Source organism: Rhinolophus ferrumequinum, chromosome 24 (assembly GCF_004115265.2).
Source record: "Rhinolophus ferrumequinum isolate MPI-CBG mRhiFer1 chromosome 24, mRhiFer1_v1.p, whole genome shotgun sequence".
Taxonomy (NCBI): domain Eukaryota; kingdom Metazoa; phylum Chordata; class Mammalia; order Chiroptera; family Rhinolophidae; genus Rhinolophus; species Rhinolophus ferrumequinum.
The window spans coordinates 19,894,234-19,914,139 of record NC_046307.1 but is presented as its reverse complement, the minus strand read 5'-3'; the positions used below and the strand labels follow the sequence as shown (position 1 = coordinate 19,914,139).

Genomic DNA, 19,906 nt, shown 5'->3' with positions numbered 1-19,906 from the left:
TCTTGTGAGAGTCTGAGCCAACTGCTGCCCTTTTCTGAATATGAAATAAAGCATTAGGAAACTAAAATCCATTATCTACTTTATGCACCATCAGTAGGATAGTTTTTAAAGGTAATAGCTTTGAACTATTAAAAAATTAGTGGTCACAGATTAATTATAAACCTCTCTTTCTATATTAGTGGTGTGTTGAAGCTTCCCATTAAGGCCTAATTTTTTTTAAAAAAAATCTTGCATTTTTAGTCTCAGTACTACTGTTTTGTGTTGTCTTATTCATAGATTTCTCCTATAGCATAATCTTACACCTCTGAACACTTGCAGAGAAAGGGAGCCCCTTTTATTCAATGAAATGACCTGCTTCTGTTTCTGGTTAGTTCTAATTGCTTCAAAGTTGTTCTGTGTATGAAGGCAGTCTGTCCATGTTTTATCCATTGCTCCCAGGCCTCCGAAGCCGAGCCTCAGATTCTGACGCGTGCCTCAGCCGAGACACTCTGAAGCCGAGCCTCAGATATTTAGTATGCTGTGCATATGGCCCCACCATAACTACGTGAAGATACCAGTAGCTCTCTCCTAACCGCTCCAGCCTCCTCACAACTCCCTAGATGCCCAATGGCAGTTGTTTTTGACTGTAATGTGTATCAGAATCACCTGGAGTGCTTGTTAAAGACACATTGCTGGGTTCCCCCCAGAGCTTCTAATTTAAGAGGCCGGGGAGGGGGCCTGCATGTTTGCATTCTAACAGTTTCCTCTGCTGGTGCTGCTCATCCAGAACAACCCTTTAAGAACGTCTGCCCTCCAAAACCAGAAGGAAGGCAGCCCACTTCCAGTCGAGGACGCTGAAGCACATAGAAGCTTTGTAGAGTTGACTATACCACCTTATAATAGCCTGGATTTTGACGGGCCAGGAGCAGCCTCACACAAAGAAACTAGAGGGCGGAGGCCGGGGAGCAAGCGCTTGCATGGGCCGCTGGGGGGTACCTGAAGAATAAATAGCGGCAGCACCTCCGAGACTTAGAAGACCAAGCGAGCGTGCCGCGCCCTCCCGGGTCATCGTTCCCTAACCAGGGTAGCCTCCACCCCAGGTTGTGTCCGGTGACGAGGTGAGGGGTTGGCGGCGACGCCCCCTCAGGCGGCCAGGGCCCTGAATCTTTCCTACTCCGGAAGGACACAGATTCCTTCTGCCATCAGATGTCTTTCTGCTTGACTGAACTGCACTTGTGGTCTTTGAAGAATACCTTACACATTGGGGGTAAATCAGCTCTGGATTAATTTTGATATTTTTGAAAACATAAGTTACAACATTATAAATAAATACCAGCGGGGAGTGAGGAGCGCAGCCTGGCAAGCGGGCGGCTGGAGGCGGCGGCGCTGGGTAGCGCCGAGGCCCAGGGGCCGCCGGAGTCAGCAGGAGGCCGTCCCCGTCGTCTTTCTTCGCCCTCCACTGGGTCCCCTGCATCGGTTCCTGCGGCGCGGACGTCCAGCGCGGGAGAGAAAGGCTGCACTGCCGGGGCCCAGCTTGAGAGGCACGGGACTCAGCATATCCAGGGGCCAACTCCAGACCAAAACGGAGTGCTGCCGGGTTTGACCTGCAGGTCACACACCCAGAGGGGGCTCTCTGCAGGCACTGGAGCCCATAGAGGCCAAACCACATTAGGGTGGTCAACCCTCAGGCAGCAGAGCGCCCTGCGGGGGGCAGAGCCAAGTCTCATAACGGGTCAGCCCAGGAGTTAACCCCACCTACTTACAAGCAAAAAGCAATTAAAGATCTTCTTGAATGGGGCAGTGTACACAACACAAGAGTCACCTTTGGAGCACACGCAGAGGAGGACGACGCGGTGCGAGTCAAATATAAAGGACACATACTACATAAGATAACCTAGCAAGAACTAAAAACTCTAGGGGATCTACCTAATATATCAAAATAAACACAGTCAGCCAGAATGGGGAAACAAAGATACACGTCCCAAATAAAAGAACAGAAGAAGCCTTCACAACTGGAACCAAATGAAGCAGACGTAACCAACCTCTCAGAGACAGAGTTCAGAACACTGGTGATAAGAATGTTTAAGGAGCTTAGAGAAGACATAAAGAAGGATGTAGAAATCATAACGAACAACCAGTTAGAACTAAAGAACACAATTACCGAAATTAAGAACTCACTTGAAGGAATTACCAGCAGGCTAGATGAAGCAGAGGATCGAATCAGCGACTTAGAAGACAAGGTAGCAGAGATCACCCAAACGGAACAACAGAAAGAAAAAAGAATAAAAAACAATGAGGATGGCCTAAGAGACCTCTGGGATAACATCAAGCGCAACAACATGCGCATCATAGGAATACCAGAAGGTGAAGAGAGGAAGCAAGGGATTGAGAACATATTTGAAGTAATAATGTCCGAAAACTTCCCCAACCTGATGAAGGAAACCAACATACAAGTCCAGGAAGTGCAGAGAGTTCAACCAGGATACACCCAAACAGGTCCACACCAAGACACATTATAGTTAAAATGGCAAAGCTTAAAGACAAAGAGAGAATCCTAAAAGCAGCAAGAGAAAGACGGAGGGTTACATACAAGGGAACTCCCATAAGACTATCAAATGATTTTTCTACAGAAACATTGAAGGCCAGGAGGGAGTGGCAGGAGATACTCAAAGTGATGGAAAACAAAGGCCTACAACCTAGATTGCTTTATCCAGCAAGGCTATCATTTAAAGTCGATGGAGAGATAAAGAGCTTTCCAGAAAAAAATAAGCTAAAGGAATTTATTACAACCAAGCCAGCATTGCAAGAAATACTAAAAGGACTTCTGTAAATAGAAGAAAGATCAAAACAACCTAACTACAAATTTAAAAATGGCAATAACTATGTACCTATCAATAATCACTTTAAATGTAAGTGGATTAAATGCTCCAATCAAGAGACATAGGGTGGCTGACTGGATAAGAAAGCAAGACCCTTGTATATGCTGTATACAAGAGACTCACCTCAGAACAAAAGACACACACAGGCTGAAAGTGAAGGGTTGGAGTAAGATATTTCATGCAAATGGAAACGAGAAAAAATCTGGAGTTGCAATACTTATATCTGACAAAATAGACTTTAAAATGAAGAACATACTAAAAGATAAAGATGGGCACTATATAATAATAAAGGGATCGATCCGACAAGAGGACATAACCCTAGTAAACATCTATGCACCCAACATAGGAGCACCTAAATATATCAAACAGGTACTGACTGACATAAGGACAAAGATCAACAGTAACACTATCATAGTAGGGGACTTCAACACACCTCTGACAACAAGGGACAAGTCTTCCAGACAGAAAATCAATATGGAAACAACAGCCCTAAATGATACATTGGACCACTTGGATTTAATCGATATTTTCAGAACATTTCACCCCAATGCTGCAAAATACACGTTTTTCTCAAGCGCACATGGAACATTTTCCAAGATAGACCATATGTTAGGCCACAAAACAAGTCTTGATAAATTTAAGAAAATTGAAATCATACCAATTGTCTTCTCTGATCACAATGCTATGAAATTAGAAATGAACTACAGGAAAAAAACTGGAAGACACACAAATTCATGGAGGCTGAATAACTTATTACTAAATAATGAATGGGTCAAGCAGGAGATCAAGGAAGAAATCAAAAGATATCTCGAGACAAACGAAAATGAAAACACAACAACCCAAAATCTATGGGATGCCGCGAAAGCAGTCCTAAGAGGGAAATTCATAGCTTTGCAGGCCTACCTAAAGAAACAAGAAACAGCACTAATCAACAGTTTATCTTCACATTTAAGAGATTTGGAAAAAGAACAGCAAAATAAGCCCAAAGGGAGCACAAGGAAGGAGATAATAAAGATCAGAGCAGAAATTAATGAAATAGAAACCAGAAAAACAATACAAAAGATCAATGAATCCAAGAGTTGGTTCTTAGAGAAGATAAACAAAATCGACAAACCTTTAGCCAGACTCATTAAAAAAGAGAGAGAGAGGACCCAAATTAATAAAATCAGAAATGAAAGAGGAGAAGTGACAACGGACACTGCAGAAATACAAAAAGTTTTAAGAAGTTACTATGAGCAACTATATGCCAACAAATTTGACAATTTGGAAGAAATGGACAATTTTCTAGAGGCGTACAACCTTCCAAGGCTAACTCAAGAAGAAACAGAAAACCTGAATAGACTGATTACCACCACGGAAATTGAATCAGTAATCAACAGTCTCCCAACAAACAAAAGCCCTGGTCCAGATGGCTTTACAGGTGAATTTTACAAAACGTTCAAAAAAGAACTATAACCTATTCTCCTCAAGCTCTTCCAAAAAATCCAGAAGGAAGGAAGACTCCCAAACACTTTTTACGAAGCCACTATCACCCTGATCCCAAAATCAGACAAAGACACCACAAAAAAAGAAAACTACAGGCCGATATCTCTAATGAACATGGATGCAAAAATCCTCAAGAAAATATTAGCGAACAGAATTCAGCAATACATTAAAAAGATCATTCACAATGATCAAGTGGGATTCATCCCTGGTATGCAAGGGTGGTTCAACATCCGCAAATCAATTAATGTGATACACCACATAAACAAAATGAAAAATAAAAATCACATGATCATATCAATAGATGCAGAAAAAGCATTTGATAAAATCCAACAGCCATTTATGATAAAAACCCTTAAGAAAGTGGGAATAGAGGGATCATATCTCAACATAATAAAGGCCATATATGACAAACCCACAGCTAACATCATTCTCAATGGGGAAAAGCTAAAACCATTCCCCCTAAGATCAGGAACAAGGCAAGGTTGCCCACTATCTCCGCTTCTATTCAACATAGTGCTGGAAGTTCTTGCCACAGCAATCAGACAAGAAAAAGAAATAAAAGGCATCCAGATGGGTAAGGAGGAAGTAAAGTTATCATTGTATGCAGATGATATGATTCTATATATAGAGAACCCTAAAGGCTCCACCAAGAAGCTGTTGGAGCTAATAGATGAATTTAGTAAAGTAGCAGGATACAAAATTAATATTCAGAAATCAGTGGCATTTGTATATACCAATAATAAAACATCAGAAGGAGAAATTAAAAAAACAATCCCATTTACAATCGCTCCAAAGACTATAAAATACCTGGGAATAAATTTAACCAAAGAAGTAAAAGATCTGTACTCAGAAAATTATAAGACACTGAAGAAAGGAATGAAGGAAGATATAAATAGATGGAAACACATATCATGTTCATGGATAGGAAGAATTAATATAGTTAAAATGTCTGTACTGCCTAAGGCAATATACATATTCAATGCAATTCCTATCAAACTGCCAATGTCGTTTTTCACAGAAATAGAACATATAATCCTAAAATTTATATGGGACCATAAAAGACCCCGAATAGCAAAGGCAATCTTGAGAAATAAGAACAAAGTGGGAGGTATAACAATACCTGACTTCAAATTATACTACAAGGCTACAGTAATCAAAACAGCATGGTACTGGCATAAAAACAGACACATAGATCAATGGAACAGAATAGAGAGTCCAGAAATAAATCCACGCCTATATGGCCATTTAATCTACGACAATGGAAGCAAGAATGTACGATGGAGTAATGACAGTCTATTCAATAAATGGTGCTGGGAAACCTGGACAGACACATGCAAAAAAATGAAGCTGGACCACCTCCTTACACCATATACAAAAATAAATTCAAAATGGCTTAAAGACTTAAATGTAAGATCTGAAACCATAAAATACCTAGAAGAAAATATAGGAAGAAACTTCTCAGACATTACCCGGAGTAAGATTTTTACTGATATATCCCCTCGCGTGAGGGAAGTAAGAGAAAAAATAAACATGTGGGATTATATCAAACTAAAAAGTTTTTTCATAGCAAAGGAAACCATCAATAAAACAAGAAGGGATCCTACTGAATGGGAAAAGATATTTGCCAATGATATATCTGATAAGGGATTAATATCACAAATCTATGAAAAACTCACTCAACTCAACTCCAAAAAAACAAACGATCCAATTAAAAAATGGGCAGAGGACTTGAAGAGACATTTTTCTAAAAAGGATATACAGATGGCAAACAGACATATGAAGAAATGCTCAACCTCACTAACCATCAGAGAAATGCAAATAAAAACCACAATGAGATACCACCTCACCCCAGTCAAAATGGCTATCATCAATAAATCAACAAACAACAACTGCTGGCGGGGATGTGGAGAAAAGGGAACGCTTGTACACTGTTGGTGGGATTGCAGATTGGTGCAGCCACTATGGAAAACAGTATGGAGGTATCTCAAAAGTCTGAAAATGGAACTACCCTATGATCCAGTAATTCCACTCCTAGGTATCTATCCGGAGAAATCCAAAACTTCAATTCAAAAATCTTTATGCACTCCTATGTTTATTGTAGCACTATACACAATAGCTAGGACTGGAAACAACCAAAATGCCCATCGGTAGATGACTGGATTAAGAAACTGTGGTACATTTATACAATGGAGTATTACGCAGCCATAAAGAAGAAAGAAATCTTACCATGTGCAACAACATGGATGGACCTAGAGAACATTATGTTAAGCGAAATAAGTCAGACAGAGAAAGATAAGTACCATATGATCTCACTTATTTGCGGATTCTAAAGAAAAGAATAAGTGAATGAACTAATCAGAAACAGTTTTGGAGACAAAGAGGAAAAACTGAGGGTTGCTAGATGGGCGGGAGGGGTGGGGGGTGGGGGGGAGGGTGAGGGGATTGGAGGGCAGTTGGTGACCACAGGATGGCCCTGGGTTTGAAAATTAATCTGGGGAACGTAATTTGGTGGTTACCAGAGGGTAAGGGGGTTGGGGGGTGGGGGATGAGGGTGAGGGGGATCAAATGTATGGTGATGGAAGGGGAGCTGACTCTGGGTGGTGAACACACAGTGTGATTTATGGATGATGTGATACAGAATTGCACACCTGAAATCTATGTAATTTTACTAACAATTGTCACCCCAATAAATTAAAAAAATAAAAAATAATAATAATAAATAAATAAATAAATAAATACCAGCAAAGGTTAGAGCCTAAAAAAAAAAAAAAAAAGAAAAGAAACTAGAGGGCTTCCCGGGGAGTGTGTAATGCACCTGTATGTTACCAAAGTTGAAGCATCACTATCTCCTGGATGGAGTTTGGATCTGAACCCTGTGTTTGTCACAGGAGCCAAGGGAGAACCCAAGACAGAGACTAGTGGCACAATAATAATGAAGCATGAATTATCCAGATGAAAGCACCTATGGAACCAAAGGTATTAATATTATTATTTATACCTACTATTCTTAATAAAATAGCCATGTGGGAGTATTGAATAGTTCCAAGTGCTTAAAAGTTGTTCTGTGGGACCCCAATCAATTCACATTTTTAAAAGAAGGTGTAGCTAGGAAGCATCGTTTGACTTTCTGTTTTAAGAACTAAGAACGTGTTTTGATGAAATATGTTGGTACACAGCAATGAAAAACTAGGACTGGTTATAAAATTCCCAGGTGAGAAACATTAAGCTAAGCAAGAGCAGCCCCTGCTATGTCGATCTAGAGAAGTATGTAGAATAAGGTAGTGGATCAGACAGATATATTAACAGCTTTAACAAAGAAAAGGGGTTGGGGGTCCGGAGGCAAAGAAAGAGACAATATGGGCTTCTTACTTTGTGTATAATGAGTACTGAAAGGTCTTACTAAATGGGTAATTTTGAATTAGAAAGCACATCTAGAAATCTCTGTGTTGGAAAAACAGTAACTTCTAACCTGTGTTTAATGTTTGGAAGCTCTTAGTATAACCCTTAAGTAATGCCACCTGATTTGGATGAAGTCACATGATTTCTCCTAGCTTCTTAAAATTCATTTCTTGAAGCTGTGTGGTGAGCTATTTAGCTTTAGCCTATACATTTTGCTGCATTGTGGGGCCCTGGAAAATAAAATTGAGTACAAAAGAACTACACATTTTTATTTAAGAAAAAGAATCATCAGAGATTCTCCCTTGAGGTGGGGTTTATAACAGGTAGATAAAAACTCGGAGACAGCTCAAAGACTAAGACGTTCAGAACAGAAGAGTTTCTTTTAAGAAAAGGAATGAGGAAAGAAGCATTTCCTAAGAGTTATTTATCATATGGAAATGAAACTTAAAAGGTGGTCAAAGACTAAAGGAAAACAAAGACCAAATGTATATATTTACGTAAATACATGTGTAGATAGATGTTTAGGAATATTCTCTATCAGCCTATGGATAAGCATGAGTCAGACATTGGTATCCCAAGGGAACTATGCAACCTCAGCTTCACCCATATATAGATTCCATACAGGTTATGTCTCTTAATGTGCTTTTTCTTTTATATAAGATAAGAGAGCAGGGTTTGTTTTTAAAGAATACCTTGGGGTGTTTGTAATATGAAGGGGAGTTCAGCTCTTTTCTTGATATGGAAAATTTTATGTTTTTGTATCTGACCTATTTTTAAAAAGGGTTTATATCTGTTGTAATCCCAATGTACTTTTCTTTCATTTCTACCAATCAAGGGACGTTTTTCACGCATTCTAATGTGCTATTGATTGGGAGTCTGAGTTTTATTTGATTTGCCCTCAGTGAGGCTACTTTAATAGGTAGACTTTGGATGGATTCCCCTAGAGCTTCTGACTTCCATCTCCTGTGGCCTCCGTACTTCCTCCAAGAGGGAGGGAGGGGGTAAGGATTGAAGATTTTGGTTATTTGGTCGTGTTTTTCTCATCTATGTCATGTGGGACTCAAAATTTCCAAAACCACAAAAGTTGCAAGTGAGAAAGAATTTTAAGAGCTTGTTTGTGCAAAAGAATTAACAGAGACAAATGCCTGGTTTTCATCGCGCCTCATCAAGTGCAAATGTTTCTGAAACATCCTTTCAAAGTACAAAGGTGTCCTCTGCAAAACGCTAAGGGGTTGGTAACTATGCAAGCATCGGTGCATAGCTTTGTGAATAAGTGTGAGATATAAAATGAATTGAGTGTCTGTTAACATAATGTAAGTGTCACTTCAAGGCATTATTTTCACAAGTTATGCTACTTTCTCCAGAAATGGAATTCATTAGAATTTGGTTAAGATTGCCTTGAGTTTTCAACATGAGGTTAAGATTATTTAATAGCAATGTAAAGTATGGGGCCATGTAGGACTATATCTGATTTCCCAAAAGTACTCCAGTGAGAAATAATACTTTAATATGTGGCAGCAGATTGGCATGAAAGGAGTCTGCCATCCATCCTTTTATTTATTCGGTATTTATTGGGCACTTACTATATGCCTGCTGCTGTGCTCTGCACTGGGGTTGCAAAGGTGTAAAACATAGACCTGCTCTCTTTCCTTACGGACTCAGGGCCTAGTGGGGGGCCCAGACAGGCCAACAGGCAATTAGAATATGGTATGAGACGTTCTGTGAGGGGTAAGTACAGGGGACTGTGAGATAATATCTGAAGGCTCCTGAAGGAGATGGCTAAGCTGAGACCTGGATGAGGAAGATGATTCAGGTAAAGGGGAGAGGAATGAAAGTGTTCCAGGTAGGGAGAATGGTATGGTCAGAAGATAATGGCTTGGTCCTACCTCTGTTGTTTAGTAGATAGGTGACTTCAGGAAAAAGTCCATTTTGGAGATTTAATTTCCTTATCTTCCTGTGGAGGGGGACAGTGGTGGTGGCAGACATGGTGGCCTTGGTGGGTGGTGGTGGTCTTGGAGGAAGAGGAAGAGATAAACAATAGCAGTTAGTATTGACTGAGTATTAAGTATACTAAGCCCTTTCCATGCATTAATTACTATTAGAGTTTTACAAGAACCTTATGAAGTAGGTACCATTATTATCTCTGTTTTACAGATGAAAAAAGCAAAGTTTAGAAAGGCTAAGTAACTTGCTCAAGGTCAACCCTGCTAGTAAGTAGAAAAGCCAGGATTTGAAAACAGAGGTTGATTCTAGAGCCTGCATTTTCCCACCATTACTATATACTGTTAATAATCTAAAGTTTTCATAGGGCTGATAGAAAGATGAGTGGGATACCTCATTTGAAAGAGCTTTTTAAATTGTATGGCACTCTCTACTATCACTGTGCATGGTGAGCTGAGGCATGAGACATGTGTTCAGTAGCTAGCCTAGAATAAAAGTAAAAATGGTTTCAGTGATGTATGGGCTGCCATTACTGGCCTTGTGAGCAACTCCTCTAATTCTGTGGCCTCAGCACGTCAGTAGTCAAAAGTGGCATTCCCTGTTGCTTTTTTGAAGCAACAGAACATTAGAGGAGACTGTGGATTTGCTCCCACATGGCAATTGCTATGTTAGAAAGCCCTCAAACATTTTTGAGATCGTTAATCTCTGTTAATCACTCCTTGCCCTTCCATGATGGCTCAGCACAAAATGAAATGGAGGCTTGGCAATTATCCAATTCTTTTAAAGAATCTTGGCTTCTAATAGGGATAATCCAAAACTCCAAATGGACTGTTTAAAATTCTGGACTACCCACTTGACCTGTACATACCTATATTCTCTATCCTGCCTCCACTTTTTTACCAAGTAAACTTGGTTCCTGTCACCTCGATATTTCTGACAGTCCCCAACATGCTTCTTATATTTATCTGCACTGAGATCAGCCATTGTATTGTGAATTTAGGACTGTCTTTGCTCGTATCACCTAAGCAGGCTTGTGTTGCTGGTCAGTGAATTAGTAGTCATCGAGAATGATTGAGAATGTTGGGAGAGAGGCAGTTGCACACTCTTTGGGCACCGAGAGCACATCGCCACTACAAAGGGAATGGCAGGTTCGACAATAGGGAGATCAACAGTGAACCAAAATAATGGCTTCTTCTGCATCATAGTTCAATTCTAGAGGCTAATTGTTAGTTAAGTCCCGCTTGAGGCCTGATAAGTGGGGAGGTGGGGGAGGATTCCCTTTGCAAGCTTGATTGAGCTAGTGTGAAAGGCAAGACTGTAATTCAGATGTACTAGTGAAATGCAAACAGTTTCGTGTATTAATGGTCACTAATGACCTATAATCAAGCTATGATTTGTCAGGATAAAAACAAAGATACACTTAGTTTATTTGTTCAGGAATGTAAACAGAAGAATTTATCAATCTGCTGATTGTCCTCCATTGGAGATGCTAAGCTGGAGCTTTTGTCTTGAGCTGTGGCACCTTGGGGCTGCCATTGTCAGTTCCTGAGATGCTCCCAGCTTCCTGACCAAATCCTCCTAAATCTCTGGTCTTCATCAGAAAGCAATGAAGAGGATACTGTTCTTGGTGCCCTTTTCGCTGTGGCTTTTCCTCTTGATAAGCAATTTTTCTCTTTCGATTTTAATTTTTCTCTTTCGATTTTAATTTTTCTCTTTCCATTCCACTCCTATGCCTCAACTGGCTAATTTTCATGAAGTATCATCATTCATTCATCAAATATTTAACATAATTATTGAGGGCCAGTTGTGCTCCAGTGTTCTAGGCCTTAAGATTTATAAGGGTTATCAAGTGAGTCTTGACTTAATCTTTAATAAATTTACACTCTCTCCCTGGATGTCTTTAAGATGTTCTGTACCACTAAGTACTCCTTGCATTACTTATCACTAAAACCAAATGAAAAATCTCTTGGCATGAAACAGATGCTCTATTGAGATATGCATCGTAGAGACCAAATCACTTTGATCCTTTGGGCTACACCAAAACTGGTGATAGAGATTTTGAGGGATTATAGTAACTCCTTAGGAAAGATATATCTGTGTGTCGCCTAGTCTTTAAGGAAGTGAATACATTTAAATCGTTATGGGAGACCATGACATTAGAACATAAAATCCTTTCAGACTTCATCAAGTGAAAACACTGTGATCTATTTGATACCACAGAGCAATAATGATACAGATTATCCTGATAGTTCCACTTAAGTTCATGCTGAAATGATGGGCGTGATCTCGCTCACCTAGAACATGGTTTCTTTCCTTCTCTGCACTAATCAAACATTTCTGAAATTCACTGATCTGAAATGGCTAACAATCAGTGTTAGCTGTCTCCTCCACTTGATGGTAAGTGCCTCGTGTCTCTAGCATGTATCCCAGGGTCCAACACAGTGCCTGACATGTAAGAAATATGCCCAGTAAATATTTGTTGAATGAAATCCAGGCACAGTGATGAGAGCTTGGAAACCAATAGTAGCATTTGGGGATATTGTAAGATAAAGTAAAATTATTTGATAACAGTGATCTTAAGCATTCGGTCTAGTAGGTGATCAGCACCATAGCTGACTTCTTCTGGATAGGATTTTTCATGTCCCCTTCCATATAATATCCATTTCAATGTGTTAATGACCTATATGCTAAAAGAGACTTCCTGTTTCTTTGGAAAGTGCTAATGCCTAGCACTGATAGCTCTTATACTCATCACAAGAGTGACCAATCAAATTTCTGGTATGAAATGACATAGTCTTCAGAATCCAAAGACTTTTAATGTTCAGAAAAGCCTTGACGATAGTGTGGGTGGATGGTGTGGTCGTTTTTCTTCATTTAGTCAATAGATATTTATTGGGTGCTTGCTGTGTGCCAGCCATGGGGTAACAAGGCCCACTGGGAAAATACTATTCATCAAAGAATAACGAAGATTAAGTACAATTGTAACTGTGACAAACACTGAAAAGGAAGAGTGTGTGGTGCTGTTAGGACTGTGCAGTGAGAGGATTGGACCTGGACAGGGTAAGCTTCCCTGGTGAAGGGGCAATGGGGTAAATCATGACGCCATTGTCGGAGGAAATGGGAAGTCGACCCAGGCAGAGAGATGGGCCCAGGATGTACCGGGAGCCTATAGTGGTAGCAGTAGAGAGAGTGTGTGTTGAGAGAAGTAAAAGGTGACCCCCGTGGCTTGAGTTCCCATGGCATGGACATTAGACGGAAGCCACATCTTGTAGAGCCTTTGAGGGTATCTGAGGCCTTTATTGCTTTTTATCCTAGGAGTAAAGGAAAACTGTTAAAAGGTTCAAATGTGGGGGAGATGGGGAGCAGCGACCAAATTTGTTTTCCAAAAAGATTATTCTGGCTGCCGTGTAAAGAACAGACTGGAAACAACCCAGAATAGATTTAAGGAGACCAGTGATTTGTTCGTAGGAAACTGACACAGAGTTGACATAACATATGCCCCTGTGAGGCCGTTCCTATATGAAGCACGTACCCTTCCAAGAGATTCAAGATGAGCTCCTCTGTGGTATAATAGAGACCTCTTCAGATTTCCTCTGTGTCACGCACACACACTTCCCCTGACATAAATTAGCATCATTAATGCCCAGTGTCACGTTCAGCCCGGTTCCCCTTCCAGCCGATGCGTCACTGCACCACCTTTCCCTTTGTGCTTTACCCTTTGCCTTCAAAGGCTGCTCTCAGGCCTTATTTTTCTTCCCAGAAATGTGAGATTGGTTTTTCTGCTGCGCTATTAGAGTGATCCCCCACTTAGAGTCTAATCTGCCACGGCTTTGTGCCTGTTTGTCAGAAACTGCGAGAATATATTAAGACATTGTACAGGGTGGAAGCTCTATTTTGACAATGATTATGCCTATTATCTATTTTAATAAATGTAAATTGCTGTGGAGAAACAAACCATTCGATGCCACTTGAATCCTTTTCAGGGAAGCCTGAATCCTTTTTGCGTGGCTTAGATGTATTACTGTCATTTTCCCTTCACAGAGTTGAATAAACACAGTTAAATCAGACCTTTGTTAGGGCACCCTCTTGTACTGTTGCCCTAATAAACTGTTGTGATTTTAGTCTTTGACATCCGTACTTGGTAACATTTGCAAATTTATCTGTAGTCCCTTCCAGAATTTAAATTCTTGGGTAAACTCAACATGTGCATTATGCGTGCCAAGCACTATATGTGGGATACCGCAGTGAATGAAGCACTAATACTGCCTTTTAGAAGTATACAGTCGTTTCTTACTATTTGAGTAGGGATTTATAGGTAAGCAAGAGCATGAGGTTAGAATGATCCATGTGGTAATGAATTAGAGTAGGAGACATCAGGAAGAACTCATGCTTAATGCTGTAGAGACACATGATTACATATAACAATATCTGTAAGTATGTGTCTATGCATACACATATTTTTTTTAGCTTTACGCTTGCTGGAGAAGTCTTTTAAAAACAAGTTATCAACATTGCTGCTTTAGTAGATGCACATGGGAAACAAACTTGAGTGTACACACTCAAAGTGCTTATTTCTTTCACTAAATAAGTATTTACCAAGTGCCCACTGTCTGGTAGTTGAACACCTGACTATATCAGCGTTGGCAGTGGTTTACATGCCAGAGTTGTCATCGTGAGCCGACAACACACAGTGCCCATCCTCACGGAGCTTACAAGTTTGCGGAGGAGATATGTGAAAATGAAACAAAAGCTCGTAAATGAAATGATCCTAAATGATGCCGGGATGAAAACTGATGAGAGGCTGAGATACTGGATAACCATAGTGGAATGGCTTTGGATAATCTCAGTTGAGTTGACATAAACTGAGAGATAAAGGATGAAAAGGAGTCAACCACACAAAGAATTGTGGAAAGAGTAGATTAAGCAGAGGAAATAGCATGGACAAGAGCCCTGAGGTTTGTGCCATGTTGAAGGCATCAAAAGAAAATGAGTATGGCTGAAGGTTGGTAAATGTAGGAGAGAGTGGCATGAGATGCGTCTGTAGAGGTGGCAGAGGTCAGATCTCATGGGACTTTGTAAGCCATAGTAAGGGTTCAGAATAATAATCTAAGTTGTCTGAAATCTAAAGGGCTTTAGGGCAAGGGACTTGTTGATTATGAATGTTGTCCTAACCTCAGATCATTGCGTAGGCTAAAGGTAAAAATTCAGTCAAGTGAAAGACGGAAGAAAGTTTACTCTGCCCATCTCACAAGGTTGTTAATGAGAGAAAGATGGAACAAGGTATGTGCAAGTTCTGTGAAGACTATGGAATGATCGATAGATGCAAAATGTTGAAACGAATTGTGGGTGCGAAACCCAGCTGGCTTTGTTAAGCTCTTCTTTGTAATGGAATTGGCATGTTTTCCGTGTCCAGGGTGCTTTGTGAATAGCATCTGAAATTTGCTTCCAAAAATTAAGTTACACAGGATGGAGCTAGGCATGTAGGCCTCCTGCCCTGCCTGTGGTTTCTGGATTTCCGGATAAGCGGTTGGCTATTCCTGAAATGAGGGCTCAACAATGAAGCGTGACACCTTGCTGGGGGTCCTGCATGTATAGAGAAAGAGCAAAGATCCATGGAGGCTGGGAAACTTCAATGATAATCTTTTATTTGTCTGGCACTTTGGAAAATTTTGATATATGTTTGAAATCATTATTTCATGGTCATGATAACTCTGTAAAAAAGGTGAAACAAGCAGTACCACCTCCAAATTATAGAATGTGGCCAAAATGGACAATGAGATTATATCTTCTAACCTGTACTTTTTTCTTTTGTGTGAGAACACCAGTGACTTTTCTGATCCTACTGCAATCTCTTACAGTGCCCATTTGGGAATGTATAAAATAGGACCTGAACTCATGAGAAATACATTTCTTTGGGGATAATTTGAAACCTAAACTCCTGTAGTCTATTACTGCTGGGGGAAGAGAGGACGGGGCAGTTTCATAATTTCCCTTATTGATAAAACAAATTGGTTGGAAGACCCAAAGTAACTTGGGTTTATGTACTTTTCCTAATACAGTACTCAGTAGACTACCAACTGTCATTAGATAGCTAATAAAAATGGTGAAATCAAGACCCAAGTTGGTCATTCATAGAATCTGACACGTGGGTAATTTTTAAACATTTGGACAGGAAAAAAAACTGCATTAAAATTATTTTAATCTAATTGACTAATTGAGAGCCAAACCTTACAAAAGTTAGTACTTGGTTATTACTAGCAGATAACAAACACTGAAATATTTTTTTCAAGTGTGTCTTTTTTTTCTTTTCTTTGAGTTACTGTTGGAATGTAGCCATATGGAAATGATGTAAATAGAAAGTTAACCCTAGTAGATTTAAAATCCACATTCTTGAACTTTTGGAGGCCCTTGGAAAACTTGATGAAAGCTAAAACTACTCCCCACAGTGGGGAAAAATGCTAAGAAAGCCATAAACATACAAGGGGCTATACAATTTCAGAGAGATCATAGTTTGCCATGAAGTTCATCCCTCAATGACTGATCAAGCATTTCTAATCTAAAAGACTGAAGCAAGTGAACAGATGTGCAGAACATAACCGAGGCGTGAATGTGGTGCTTTAAGGGGAGGATATTGTATCCCATGCCGAGTGTTGTTGGTCTGGCTCCAGAAAGATGTGCCTGGAGAATAGGGATGAAGCCCTGTCTCAGAGGACTCACCTCTGAAGCTTGTCCACTCCAGATAGGTCGAGAATTTTAAAAGCTTTCTAACCTCAGTCCTCTTCCCTAAACGGACTTGATTCCATTTCTGACTAGTAGGAGGGGCTGCACCAGCTATCTGCTGTGATTACCTCTTGCCCATAGGGAAGTTTGGGGGATTCTCACAATGAAGAAAATGCAAAGAGTGCATTTAACCTGGGCTTTTCTTCTTCCTTTTCTTCCTTTTCTTCCTTTTCTTCCTTTTCTTCCCTTTCTTCCTTCCTTCCTTCCTTCCTTCCTTCCTTCCTTCCTTCCTTCCTTCCTTCCTTCCCTCCCTCCTTCCTTCCTTCCCTCCTTCTTTCTTTCTTTCTTTCTTTCTTTTCTTTCTTTCAGCAGTCAGTTGGACGCTACAGTGATATCTAAACCATTATCTTTTACCCAGGAGTAGTTAAATGCTGCCTTTGAGATAAGTGGGAACACAGATAGAGTTTGTACTAGTGAGTAATTAAGGAGTTGAGGGAGGATTTTATATGCATTAAGAATGAGCAGGCATTCTTACTGCTACCTAATACTTTGAGTTTTGGCGCATTTGACCTTTGTGTGCAGGGAGAAGAGAAGCCCTTCAATAGTCCTCCCTAGCCTTCAGAGGCTTCTTCGACTGTGCCATCTCTTCTGAATCCCTGTATCAGAAACTGTCCTTCATAATTTAATGCTTATACAATAGCGTATTGACCACTGTTGTTTAATGCATGTTTGTCTTCTTTCTTCTCCTGGTTGTGGCCTCGCTGAGGGCAGACATTACATCTTCCCCAGTAGAGAGGAAGCTCTATCAGGTCAGGGACACATTTGTTTCATTACTAATCCCATCACAGTGTCTCACACGTTACAGGCAATCAATAGACAATTTTAAATGAGCAGTTGTAATATTTCAGTATCATGTATCACTCTGATTTTTATGCCGCATACTCATATACCATACCTACTGCTAGTTGACAAGAAAAGCAATTTATATTTCTGTTGCATAAAACCTTGTTGGAGTCAAAGTAGGACTATTTAAAATGGTAGTATCTGAGACGGCATTTCAGTATCTGCTGGTCAGTGTTAGTGACCACCCAAAAAATCATGGGGTATTTGGGGAATGTGTAGATGTATGGAGCCGTCTACTGGTTTTATTTTTAGTTATGTACTAAAGCTGTACTTTTAAATCACAAGGTAACTCAAAGGAGAGATTATTTGGTTATTCTGAAGACAAAAGAAACTAAGATTCATTAAAAACGAATCAGTGTGCGAGGCACTGAGCTTTATTTACCATTTTACATAGGTTATCTCATTTATTTTAAGAGCCCTGCAAATATTAATGTATAATTTTTTCTTTTAGGTATAAAAATAGATTCAGGGAGGTGACTAACTTATTAGCCTAAGCTCTGTGCAGGCAAATTGCCTGGTACTGAGGAGTTATTCAATTAAATACTTGTTGAATTCAGTTTTTCAAAGGACACTTAATCAGGCAGCAATTGATCAAAGCTAAGTTTGAACCCGAAGCTGTTGGTACTTGAAACCCCTCTTCCCACTACCACCTCTCCTCTAAATAGAAATTCCCATACAGAAAAACAGTAACAACATTATCAGCTTTTCCTTTTAGCTCTTTGCTCTTGGAGTTCAGGCTACACAGGACTCAAGTTTTCAACATTTGGCCCCAAACATCATTTTCCTCTGTCTGTGCTGTTTGCCCAGAGATGATGCTAAAGGTAAACTTGACTTCCTGGCAGCGACTCAGAACAATTGTGTTAGAACATGTTCTTCCTGATACTCTAAGGAAGCATGAAGAAACATTTGGAAAGAAAGGTGAATAAAGTTGCAGAAATGAGGACACTATTTGCATTGTATTCTCTTTTTTCTTCCCCCTGACCTCCTTCCCCCTGCCGGTGTTGGGGGCTATTTAGTGGCTGGCCAAACACAGGGAAGAACTCAGCCAATTGGAATTTTATATCATGTTTTATCGCTCTGGTTTGCAGACTTTTTTTTACAAAGTATAGTTGGCATAGAATATTGTATTACGCTGTGATCACTGCACTGTCTAGTACAAACAAAACAAATACAGACTCATAGAAACAGAACGGACTCATGCAGACTTAGTTTTAATGGAATCCTGGCTCTCCAAGTTGCTCATGACTGTGTAGCATGGTCAGCAGATTTAATCATTCTTTTCCCTAAGCTGTAGTAAAAATGAGAAAATACTAAATTTTATAGGGACAAGCTCTAGTTTCTATACTTACCTCCCAGCTGGCACACATACATGAATTTTAATTTTGTCAGAAATTGCATCTACATTTTAGGACTCGATTTGAATCTGTGCTTTTTAGGGGATATTTGCTTTTCTGCCCCCGCCCCGAACCTGACATCAAAGAGATGAGGCATGTAATATCTGTCTGAAGGGGAGAGTATTGTGTAGACCATGATTACAGCCAGTTTCTAACTAACTAGAAGTTATGGAGGAGAGAAACTAGAGATCCACGTATGGGCAGTCTTCGGCTGTTCAGCCTGTCAAAGAGTGGAAGGGACAGTCTTGGGAGACAGTCTTTTCACAGGGAGGATAAATATCCATTTTTCAGAAATGTTGATGAAGGTCGAATGAGCAAGATTTGGCTAAACCTCTAAATGCTTCCTCTGACAGTTTCTCTGATTCTTACATCCCAAAATGTCCTTTGCCTTTGGAAACTAGTAATGTGTTTTGGTTTCTTATTTCAAAGAAACCATATCAAGAGAGACAGAATGGGGATTCAAGGGAACCTATAGAAGGAATTGTTGAAGATTTGTTAAACAATCTGGTTAGTTATAAGTATGTTAGTATCACACACACACACACACTCTCACACTCACTCTCACTCTCTGTGGGGATAGGACTCACTCTGAGGGTAGACTGTTCACATATCTTGGGCCCTGTTCCCCACATCCACCTTAGCTCTAGGCCATGGCTCCCCTTGTGTTGTGTCTAGTCTCCCCTTATCTCTCCCTCTGCATGTTCTTCCTGTTGTCTGTTGCCCTCCTCCCTCCTTTCTAGGTCTATGATCTTGGGAAATCATTATCTGTGCTTTAGCGTCCTCTCCTATAAAACAGATATTAGTGGCTTCTTACAAGTTCATTATAAGTGTTAGAGAAGAGTGTCTGCAAAGCACCAGCATGAGATCTGGCAAGTGGTGGGTGGCTATTTTTATTTTTCCTGCATATGTTTATTCAACAGGTGAAGACTATGACACCAGTATGGGTGTCTGCTGGGCTCATTTTTAAGGATATGAACACAGCACCTTCTCACCAGGGGCTCATAAAATACTGAGAAAGACATTTTACTGCAGGATAAGGCATGGTGCTATGGAGCAAACATACCCCAGATATCAGCTCAGATATCAATACACACCAGACTTCAAAGACTTAGTCCAAAAAAAAAAAATGTAAAATGGTATTTTGGATACATTGGGTTCAATAAAATATAAAATAATTAAAAGATTTTTTTTACTTTTTAATGTGGC

At 40.0% G+C, this 19,906-nt stretch overlaps 1 protein-coding gene across 6 annotated transcripts in view; it reads left to right on the top strand.

Moving 5' to 3' along the window:
• Window positions 1-19,906, top strand: part of PPP2R2B (protein phosphatase 2 regulatory subunit Bbeta) — a 406,024-nt gene that overhangs the window by 162,448 nt on the left and 223,670 nt on the right. Inside the window, exon 2 of one of the 6 annotated variants that reach the window (XM_033096835.1) lies at window positions 7,232-7,319. The exons of the other annotated variants lie outside the window; for them this stretch is intronic. Coding sequence (XP_032952726.1) covers window positions 7,283-7,319 — 37 coding nt within the window. The 5' untranslated portion in view covers window positions 7,232-7,282. The remainder of the gene's footprint in view (window positions 1-7,231; window positions 7,320-19,906) is intronic. 6 annotated transcript variants of the gene reach the window in all.